Source organism: Pecten maximus, chromosome 13 (genome assembly GCF_902652985.1).
Source record: "Pecten maximus chromosome 13, xPecMax1.1, whole genome shotgun sequence".
Taxonomy (NCBI): Eukaryota; Metazoa; Mollusca; class Bivalvia; order Pectinida; family Pectinidae; genus Pecten; species Pecten maximus.
Window position 1 is genome coordinate 18,561,406 of NC_047027.1, and position 11,527 is coordinate 18,572,932.

Here is an 11,527-nt window from a genome sequence, read left to right on the forward strand (position 1 = left end):
TGTGATAGAGTTAAGGATGTATGCTACCTTGTAATAGAGTTAAGGATGTATGCTACCTTGTGATATAGTTAAGGATGTATGCTACCTTGTGATAGAGTTAAGTATGTATGCTACCTTGTGATAGAGTTAAGTATGTATGCTACCTTGTGATAGAGTTAAGTATGTATGCTACCTTGTGATAGAGTTAAGGATGTATGCTACCTTGTGATATAGTTAAGGATGTATGCTACCTTGTGATATAGTTAAGGATGTATGCTACCTTGTGATAGAGTTAAGTATGTATGCTACCTTGTGATAGAGTTAAGGATGTATGCTACCTTGTGATAGAGTTAAGGATGTATGCTACCTTAATTTGTGATAGAGTTAAGGATGTATGCTATGTTACAAATAAGTGTAAGGGAATAAGTGCATTAACCCTTGTGGTGCTGAATTGTCTTCCATTAGGATGGCATTAAGTGCTGATTTGTTTCAAAAACAATTTTTTACAAACCGTTTTTTTTTCTTCCTGCTAAAATATCAAGAATGATCCAAATGATGTATTCCAGACATTCAATGGCGGTTTGAATATCAATTTTATGAAAAAATTAGCACTTCATCTGCTAAGCCTGAAAAAGTGCAAACTTCACATGAAAAAACAACAAAAGTCCAATAAACACAATTAAAAATATTATTTAATTCTTTAAGATATCTTTTATCTATATGAGTACACAATATATATCTTTTATTTTATCAATAACAATAATTATAACTGAAATGATTAATGGAATCTGAAATGTTATCACTCAAGGGAGATAATTTGAAATTATTTTACTCAAGGGAGATAATCTTAAATTTTGTTACTGAAAAGAAATGACCAATGTCCTATCCAGGAAGTTGCATTTCACAGCGTTTTCAGCTACAAGAGCTATTACTCCTCCTCCTGTCTCCTCTGACGCTTGTAGGCAAGCACAAATTCTGCAGTTGTATGGAATAGCTCAAAGCAGGGTTCAACACACAGAGCTACCTGACACTGCTTGCACTGAAAACATGTCATCCTCCCACAAGATTTCGGCACTGTCTCACCAGGATGCTGGGACCTGAACAAATCGGTCTCTGCTGGACCGCAGACAATACATTTCCTGCTGGCATGGGCTTTCCTTCCTGTTGATGGAGAGTAGCCAATGAAATGCCGCGCTGTCAACCTCTGAAGCACTTCAGCAGATTGCCTCCTCCTCCCCTTTTGCTGTGGGCCTATGGATTAGAAACATATATATGATTATTTACGCATGCAATGATTATAATGAAGATTATCATAATTTGTCTCTTAAAATGTTACACTGAATCAGTATAAATGTACACAATTCAATGTAAGTTGAAACTAAACCTATTATTTAATAAAGAATACTGTTGAACTTTGATCATAATCTAGTTATTTCATCTGGTATAAATTGAACTTTATATAGTTCATATAATGAAATACATGTTATACAGAGTGTAAATATAAGTTTATGAGATATATATATATATATATACGTGTATATACACATGTCTTTTTATATATTTGTGTGTGTGTGTGTGTGTGTGTGTGTGTGTGTGTCCATATGTATATCAATGAATCCTTAAATCTGACATTACCTTATGGTAATACAAATCACAAAACTTTTTTGTAGAGTTACAATGTAACTAAAGTTAATTTAGAAAACAGCACTATTTCAAAACTTACCAGAGATCTCAGCAGCAGAGACCAGTTGACTCACAAGCTGTCGTCTGAAAATCCTGTGCAATACTGGGTTGGCTGTCTGTTGTTTGTACAAGATGTACGAGTTGAGCACTGCAAGACCAAGCATGTGGAAGAAGACCTTTTTCCACCATTTTAGTGTCCTTCTGTCAAATCCAGCATATGCCACCATCTGGTCACATCTGTCTACTGCACCCATGTTGTGGTTGTAATCTAACACACAGTCTGGCTTGGCAATCAAGTTCCCCTCTGAATCTCTCTTTGCAGTGTTGACCATTTTTCCTAAATAGCAGCAATATGGAGAATATTTTAACAAAGTTTGATAAATTTATTGTTTCATTGAAATTTTATAACAGGTCAAATAATAACGTCTTATGATAAAATTACCATAATGATATCAATAACTTAATATTGGAATCAACATAGAGATATTTCATAGTTCAGAGGGAGCTCAAAGTAATGTCAGTAATATTACCAGAAAATTAGTAAAATAATGCACGTGTAGCAGACCTTACTTGTAATACTTGTAGCATTATTCATTCATCACAGAGTTTCAATATAAGCAAAATGCGATTATATAAATATGAAATTGATCAAATATTTGAAAAGTTACAAATAAATAGTATACCATTGATAAAGGTTTGCAGACATCAACAATGTAATCCAAAAAGAAATACAGATCATAGGCCAAAAGCGTGATGTATATTAAGTCAAAAACTGTATTGCACAAGAGTGTATTCATGATATAAATTCATAAGCAATTTCTGAATAGGTACATACCTTCATGGATTGTTGTTAGGAGACAGACTTCTTTTTTATCGGAAAACTTCACTGCCACTAAAGTTCCATTGTTGAATGCCATCATCTGGCCTTTGCATGGATGAGCATTTTTCATCTTGTCTGGAACTCCTCTCCGATTGCTGCGTAACGTTCCACAAGCAAGGGTACCATTAAGCCACAGGTTATAAAATAGTGCTGGACTGCTGAAGTAATTGTCCATATAAATCTTGTAACCTTTCAAAAGGTATGGTTCGGCCAGCCGCATAACAAGATCATAAGTCACCCCGTACTCGCTGACTTCTGATGGACGACCAGTATACAGCTCCACTTGCGAACAATATCCATTCTTAGAGTCACAGAGCATGTAAAGCTTTATTCCGTACTTGATTGGTTTGTCCGGACTATACACCCTAAACTTCAAATTTCCCCTCCAAGCAATCATTCCCTCATCTACTGCTACACACTGACTAGGATTGTAGACTTCCTGGAATCTCTGAAGAAGCTCTTGGTAGGGAGAACCAAGTTTTTGAAGAGGAGTATAACCTTCCTCGCCACGGGGAACAGCCAAAGTGTTGTTGGACAAGTGCAAGAAACTCATGATCGACAGGAACCTATCACGGGGCATCACAGAAGAAAAAAATGGCGTACTTACTACAGGGTCAGTGCACCAATAGTCCTGCATGTTAATCTGCTTTATAATTCCCATTGCAATTGCCACTGCTATAAAAGCCTTCATCTCACCATGGGTCACTGGAGTCCATTTCTTGAAGCGGGAGTGCTGAGTAGGCTCTGGATGTCCTTGGATATAAATGTTGGCATACCTGTTGGTTTCAGTGACAATTTTATCCAGAATACCGTCTGTGAAAACCGCTTCAAAGTAGTCAAGAATGGATAATGATCCAGTCTCTGGCTCAGGCAAGTTCTTAGGTCCAGCATTCCCCGTGAATGTAAACCCCATGGGAGTTTTACCGCCTTCTATCCAGGTATCTTCAGCAAATAACCCCAATAAATCGCCGTCGTTATTCTCCTCATCAATATCGAACCCGTCAAACTCATCGCTATCTTCATCATCAAATATTTCGTCAAATAACTCTTGAAACTCTGGTAAGACTTGACCGATCGTAAAGTTGCCTGCCATGTTGTTTACATCTGCGACGAGCACTTCCGGTGTTTGGTCAAAGTGAAAGTCGAGATAAATTCGTCTGGTTTTAGCATGATTCTTACGCTTTATTTCAAACGCCAGTGATGGTAAATGACAACACCAATACAAATATCATATTTCAGTGATTTAATATCCATGTATTCCGCCGAAGACAACAGGACATCGAATTTAATTAACCGATTGACTAAGAAGTCAATGACTGCGCATGACATTACTTCAGGACGACTATTAGCTTCGATCTTTTTTACTTGTCTGTAAACAACGACAATAAGATCGAATTAAAACGTAAATAAAATCACGAAGAACATCGATAGACTCAGTGTTATTGTACATACCTCAATTCTTGTTTGTAAATTAGCCGAGAAATAGCATTATTCCTTATAGTAACAGAGCACCTGTTTCCGACATTGGCGGTAAAATTACGTCATCTACTTTCACAACCCATGCGCATTCGTCGAAACTTCAAAGCCTTCCGCTGAGCTAAAAATATCGTAGTTGCAGACGAAGCGGAGGATTCCCAGTGGTTACGTTATGGTTGTTTCACAACTACGACGTATTGGGCTTTGATCTTCAGTAACTAAATTTTTAAGATTCTTAGCTTTTAGGCACACGTGAGTCATTTTTTTATTTCAGACTCAAACTTGTATTTTTAGCCACCGATATCTGGGGGTTTTCCCATTTTTCTCTGGCGGGTATATATACCCGTTCAGCACCCAACCGATGGATCAGATATATACCCGTTCAGCACCACTAGGGTTAAAGTTAAATGCTAACTTATACATTTTACCTATGATTGGTGTTCAAGTGATCTCCCTTGTAATTATCATAATTAGCATTTTCATATCGGATTTCTGGAGTATTTATCAATATGCCTCAGCTTCCATATTATACCATAGAAATGTAATTACTTGATAATTATCTTGATACTTTTTTCACAGGTAATTCCGCCTCGTTTAAAGTCTTGTTGACTTGTATATTCAATCTAATGGGATTTTACCACTCTACACCAACATATATTGTTACAGCCCTTTTTCCTTAAGGAATGAAGAGGTATATAGTCAAGTAAGTCACACCAGGAAATGTATGACTGATGTTTCTTAGTGGGGAACTCTTTAGGAATTGAGGTACATATGTGCACAAGGTAACATGTGTCCTTAATGAACACATAAGAGGGTGGTAGTTGATCATATCTTCAGAGTTTTGTTTCTGTCCTGGGTGGTCTCCATACATCAGTGTCATTCATCACAGTCGAGAGATCAAGGAAATTCTGAATTGTACAGGTGCCCTAGCTGCAACACCTTTCTGGTCAGTCGTCCAGCCACCGGTCAGTTAGTCCAGCTGGTGAGATCGACAGGTAAATTAGTAGACACTGCCCAGTCTCCTGCTGTCTTAACGCATCAGCATTCTTTTTGATCGTAGGGAGAGCTGATGTGATGCACCCGTACTGCTAATAAACATAAGACTTGGGCTTTAATTCTGACCGATTGACCAATCATGCTTTGTCCTCTGCTAATGTTGACTATCAGCACCGGTCAGTGTCAAAATGTGATCCTATTTGATCTATGGTGCTTTGTCTCTGAGAGCTAGAATTAAAATGCTAGAGATTTTGTATTAGCGCTGTATAAAATTCTGATCCACATTCTATCACCAAGGTTTCATCGTGATAGAATCTTGTTGTTATTCATTCGCTAATCAGAAATTCTCCATCATTGAGATGCTGGGATCCACCATATCTGTCTTTACAATGACCATTGTTTGCCTGTGGAGCTTCGTCCCCCTGTGAAGCTTTTGTCTTTGAAAAGCTTCCAATATTTGCTTAAGGGTTTGTGCTCAATGAAACATTAAGAATTTTGTGGGAAGAAAAATGAAAATAATGATATTATCATTAATATTACTGGTCAACAATTAAACTTTGGTTTGTTTTCCTAGAATCAGACAGATGTTCTATCTGGAGGCCAAACTCACAAGATTACAGAAGAAATTGATAGGAGTATAGTCTGATTATGGTGAATGTTTGGTACGACGTGGTCAGAAATTAAGACTGAATGTAATGTATTAGTATTTGATAGATTCTATAGGTGCAATGCTGTTTTTTTTTGTTTTTTTTCCCCTTAATCTACATTTTTTTTTTTTAACTACTGAATTCTTCTCCAATTACTCAATAATTAGAATTTTCTTAGGAAATCAGTCCACCAAGATATATAATCATGATATAATTTTCATTGTAAAATTTTCAAATTTTCTCAATTTTTTTTCCCATAAAAATTGTACTTTATTCTCAAATTGTTTTGATCTGTTATTTTAAGACTTAAAAATAAGAAATTATGAAATAATAACACTTACTTTCCCCAAAAAAATAACACTAAACCTTTTGTGAAAATAACAGAAGAGTTATGATCTGTTAGATTTCAGGGTCTATGTCTATTTCACCAATATCTTCATACTCAATTATGTAACCTAATATATCTCATTGATTGACAGACATGAAACACAACATTACTTTCAAATGGCCTAATTTTACTGTAAGCAGATGTGTTTCTGAGTTATACATTGTTAAAATAGGGCTATTATTCTCTTTGAACAACTTAAGAGAATTCATTATCGTAATTATTTAACTCTTGGAATGGTGTGACGTAAAATGATTCCCATTTACAGTAGTAAATTTTCGTTGATTGTGGATGAATTTCTGTCCACTGTGGTTATATATATATACCCTGTGGGGACATTGTAATGCCCATCGAATTTCTGCAGTTAAAATCTCGGGCCATTGTCACCATTAAATTTTACAACATTTAAATTTTACAAAGCCTCTGTCACACATTTAATTGTTACAGATCATCTGATTGGTCGATAGGCCAGAAATCGGCTTATTCTGGTAGGATAGGCTGTAATGGGGAAACCAGAAATCGTCTTATTCTGGTAGGATAGGCTGTAATGGGGAAACACTTGATAGGGGGTAACACTAAATACAAGATATGGAAAATCATGATTTGATCTTGGACTTTTGAGCTCAACTACAGACACTTTATAACCTTGCTCAGTTTCATCAATTTTCCTCAACTTGAAAAGCATTAGAGAAAGAGTCTTAACTAGAATGTTAGAAAGTATTTTCCCATTTATCCAATAATGATTTCCTAATAAAGTTTAAAGAAAAAAAAAACAAGCTAAAAAATATTGATTGAGCTGGGCTAGTTCCAATTGTTAGCTTTTCACAAATGTTCAGCTGTTCTGTATGTATAAGTATATATACATATTTTCTTTAGATTCATAATGTAATATCGGTTTTGTGAATTATTTAGAATTCAAGTATTGATCAGTTCTTAAAACAATGTTTGTTTTTTTCTATTTTTGACATAAGTGGTCTTGTTCATTCAAGTTAATCAATTCGTGCATAATGTAACTGAAGTTTTCAAATATAACTAGCAGTTAAATATTGACATTGGCCACTGTGACCATTGTCCAAAGAAGAAAGACAAATTTCTTAATCAAGGAGTTCTTGAGATATAACCACTGGTCAAATATATAGTGGTCAATTTGACCTTTGTTGTAGAAAGGTCATCAAAAAATTGTAATTTTGTGAAATGAAATTTGTAATGGTCAGTTTTGATGAATTTCTAAATCGGGAATACTTGAGATATAACCACTAGTCAAATTTGTAGTGGTCAGTTTGAAGTCATCAAAGGACTGAATATTATTAAATGAAATATTTTGTAGTGGTCAGTTTTGATGATTTTCTAAATCAGGAGCTCTTCATTAAACCATTGGTCAAATTCTGGTCAATTTGACCTTTTTCTTGTAGAAAGGTCATCAGAGGATCAAACTGCAATAACTTTAAGTGAGCATTTTGAAGTGGTCAGTTTTGACCATTGTCCATTTTATGTTTCTGGACTTCAGTCTTGTCTGAATCATAAGGAACAGATGTACAAACCGATCATCCACTTCAGTTTCAAGCAAGAAACTGAAGCTAGAGGTTTTAAATGTTGTATACTGCTTTAAATCTTATAAAATTTTGTTGTGACTGGTTTGGACGTGGCCAGATGTCGTAAAACAGATAGAATTAGGGATAATGAAGGGTCATTATCACAGTGTCCAGTTCCACAATGGTCAGTTGTTTGTCTGATGACCGATGGTGACAGAACCAATAGTGGTCACATTCCCTCCATCAGCGGCGACCATTGTTGACTGAGCAGACGACACACAACAGATTCAGAGGTAAAAAGGACCCAATTGGCTGGATAGATTTCAGTCTCAGACGCCCTGGGGGAGTGCAGCTCTGTCTTCTCTCTAAGCCTTGTCCTTAGAGCGGCCGTCCATTCATCGGCTAAAATGGGGGCGGGGTAAACATGGTCGGTCCTGTTGTCAAAGCAACGAGTGATTTGTTTGATAAAGTAGCGTTTCAGGGTAGGGGAATCACAAATCGTATAATGTGTCCGGCCAATTTTGTAAATTTATCAAAAGCTTTCAGATCTTATTGTTATACTTGATTAGATTTTTTAAAAAGAAAGAAAACATCTTCTTTTTGGCTGCAGGCACCTCCGACCCAATCTGTGTATCATCGTACCAGGAATAATAACAAAACCCTTGCTAATAATTGTGGTCCTATCCGAACTATTCTCCAGGTGTTCAGAAATTTTTATATTATGAAGATGTTAAGAAAAAAAAAGAGAAGAAATTTGTTGATTTTTTTTGCGACCGTTTATTAGCTCGAGGCTTTATTTCTCACAAGGTTGTTTGCACTTTACTGATGCTATGTGTCTTTGTTGAAATTGTTGTTGAAATATTTTTATACGGTATTTCATTAAGGTAATTAGTATTTCTGAAGAAGAAATTTAACATGTCTAATCTTCTTATCAGTGCTCTGGGGCAGATCTTGGGGCAGGAGGGGGAGGGGGGGGGGGGGGGGGGGGGGGGGGGTGCAGGTTAGCTGTACTCAAAGGTCTGATGTGTTGTGCAAAGTATGAAAAGCTTGCTGGCAAGGTAATGCAAATATGCATCTTAAATGTTTATGTCAATTTATTTGTTAATGAGTATAATTGGTTAGGACTAGTTAGTTGTGGAATAAGTGTCGGAAAAGAGGATAAAACTAAAATAAGTTAAATTATACTGTAAATAAAGAAAAATGGAAATTTTGATTAAAAGTGGGGGTGATGAGATTTTGATTAACAGAACCGATGTTATGTCATTTGGCCCCAATGACTGGCTGATGTTGAATGTCACGGTAAAAGATTTCCATGGTATCGAGTTTAATATTTTTCTAATAACTCATCAAATAAGCTTACGGCATGGTTTTGTCACACAACAAACAAGCTTATCAGTGATCGTTAATTAAATTAAGACTTTTAAATCTTTATATCCTGGAAGGATCAAAGTCCTGGTTGTATTCCGAAGTAACGGGAAATGAGGAAAAAGGATTTCCGGGTTCAAGATAATCTTGATTACGATGTCTGGTTTGTGTCAAACTTTGGTTGTTCAACTGAAAAATGAAAAAGACATGCTATGATTGTTATGTTATGATTGAGATTACGGTTAGACCATCTGTCACAGGAGATTCGGCTTCTGGTTCTGACGGCATTTAGTTCCCGTGATGATGCAACTTGTTACAAAATTTAAAGGGGATCAGACATTTGGCCCCATTGACTGGCTGATGCTGAATGTGACGCTAAAAGATTTCCATGGTATTAAATTTGATATATTTTTAACAACTCATTAAATAATTAAGATTTCCATTTCATGTTTGATTAATAAAGTTTTTCTTCCACTTAATTCGGATCTGCAAACTTTCTGTTGAGGGAAAAAGTAGGATGTAAAAAAAAAATTGTCTAGAAATTTTTGTAAGAATTTTTTTCTGGGAAGTCCAGAGCACTATGATTTCCAAAAATATTGATGGGTGTTAATTCTGAAAGATAATTAATGGGTATTTCTAAATTAAAATTTGAGTGAGTCACACACAAGAAGTGGCGGACAAGGACTTGAATACCCACCAAAACCCCTGTGATGCATCTTTGTCGACTTTGAACAGAGAATTATTTTAACGAGGCTAGGAAATTATGGTATTGTATTTTAGCAATAAATCCACACCTGTTAATAAGCCCATCCATGTCTATTCCTGTTCAGTCAAAAGATGTTAACAAATATACTCTATATTCTATTGTTCTGTGATAAACCCATCATTGTCTTTGGGTCAAAGTGTATATTGATCCTCTCGGCTTATTTCAGGACAGATACATATCAATATTCGCAATTTGAGAAAAAAACAATTGACACTTAATTTCCATGGTTTGATTTTAGTTGCTATTGATGTAAATATTTAAGTGAAAGATGTTAAAAGATTACTGCTTAATTATTGAGAAGAAATGTACAAATCAAACCATTTCCAATTGTGTAGATGACATATTAACAGAGTTTGATTGAATGCCGTATCCCTCTTGATCGGTATGAAAACCACCCATTAAGTTCCGGCCCTGTCAGTACCTCCAACGTGCCATACACTAACGAAGGGTCAATTATCATAATGAAAACTGATACTACAAAACTCATAGTAAATGAAATAAAAACACTCTTTTGGAAGAAAAAAAGACTTCATTCAAGTTTTCAGTCAAATAATAGTTGTCTACTTCAATTTGTAATGGAGAATTTATTTCACCTATCTTTTCTTTTTATCGACAAATTTCTGATAGAATACCTTTCCGAGATTGATAAGGTTATAAACCGGCCACCATAGACCATGGCCACCAGCAGCTACAGATCTTTAACCTGTAATCTGGATATTTTTTTATGACCTATCAACAGCTATTCTATTAAATCCTGTCCCCTCAGGGCAAAAATCCCAATGTAAAAGGGGGCCGTATTAGTCACAGCGGCCCAGGTCTCTAAAATCCAGCGTGCCCTTTACAGGATCAGAGACTTACCTGCCTTTGTTGGGTTCAAACCCTAAAATGATTAAACATTTCACACTTAATTTGAGTACTGGTGAGAATACAGATACTAAAATGTGTGTTTTTGGTTGTTTCTGATCCGGGAGTATGACCCAAGGCGATTCGTCTATGGATCGTTGATTAAACAGGTATTAACCTCTGAATAGTGAGATCTTTAACACAGGACTTGTACTTATATGACAAAGGTATTAAACAAAGTTGGGAGGAAAATTAGACCCATTGAATATCTATACTACATTCTATCAGTATGTCTGGGGGATTAACAGTTTGTCACTAATAGTATATTTTGTAACCAGGCTTTCCTTAATACTTGAACATACTGATTTTGCTTGAATTTTTTCTCTTTTTTTTTTTTTTTTATTAAATATTTGTCTGCAATGAATATAGCCATAATTGGAAGTATGTATAGAAAAAAATATGGGACTTGTTTAAGTCTATAGACTGTCTAAGAAAGCCTTCATACTGTTTTAGAACAAGAAGCCTGACTTAGTCTAAAGGTTTATCCATCAAATATGTCTTGATATTGCTATAAAACCAGGAGCCTGTGTAGACTAAAGGTAGTTCTGAGTCAGCCTTGGTAATTTTATAGAACCAGGAACCTGTGTAGACTAAACATAGTTCAGTCAACTTTTGTACTATTATATAGAACCTGGTCCCTGTGTAAGTTTAGATATAGTCTATCCACTTTTAGTACTATTATAGAACCTGGCCCCTGTGATTTCATGGTCATCGAATCAGTGCATACTTGTATCTATTATAGAATCTGTGACTTGTGTAAGTCTAGTAATTGCCTCGCCATCCTGATAATAGAATTTCAATCTTAACTAGTTGTAAGGGTTTTATCACTAGGACAGCTAAACTGAGATGATCGAGAAATTGTTCCTGTATAATGTAGCAAGGCTGGATACATATATACATACTAAGAAATAATGA

The 11,527-nt window shown here is 35.6% G+C and overlaps 1 protein-coding gene across 1 annotated transcript; it reads right to left on the reverse strand.

The window, feature by feature from the left end:
• Positions 1–767: 767 nt before the first annotated feature.
• Positions 768–2,811, reverse strand: LOC117341273 (piggyBac transposable element-derived protein 4-like). The gene is made up of 3 exons (XM_033903130.1): positions 2,498–2,811; positions 1,703–1,999; positions 768–1,230 (listed from the first exon to the last, which is right to left on the reverse strand). The coding sequence occupies exons 1-3, from the start codon at positions 2,760–2,762 to the stop codon at positions 908–910; spliced, it is 885 nt and encodes a 294-aa protein (XP_033759021.1). The 5' UTR covers positions 2,763–2,811; the 3' UTR covers positions 768–907.
• Between the last annotated feature and the right edge of the window lie 8,716 nt (positions 2,812–11,527).

Coding starts and splice junctions, on each gene's coding strand:
- LOC117341273 (XM_033903130.1), bottom strand. CDS start 2,762: ATGCGGCTGGCCGAACCATACCTTTTGAAAGGTTACAAGATTTATATG. Junction 2,000..2,497: donor CCTAACAACAATCCATGAAG/GTATGTACCTAT, acceptor GCTGCTATTTAG/GAAAAATGGTCAACACTGCA. Junction 1,231..1,702: donor CTCTGCTGCTGAGATCTCTG/GTAAGTTTTGAA, acceptor TCTAATCCATAG/GCCCACAGCAAAAGGGGAGG.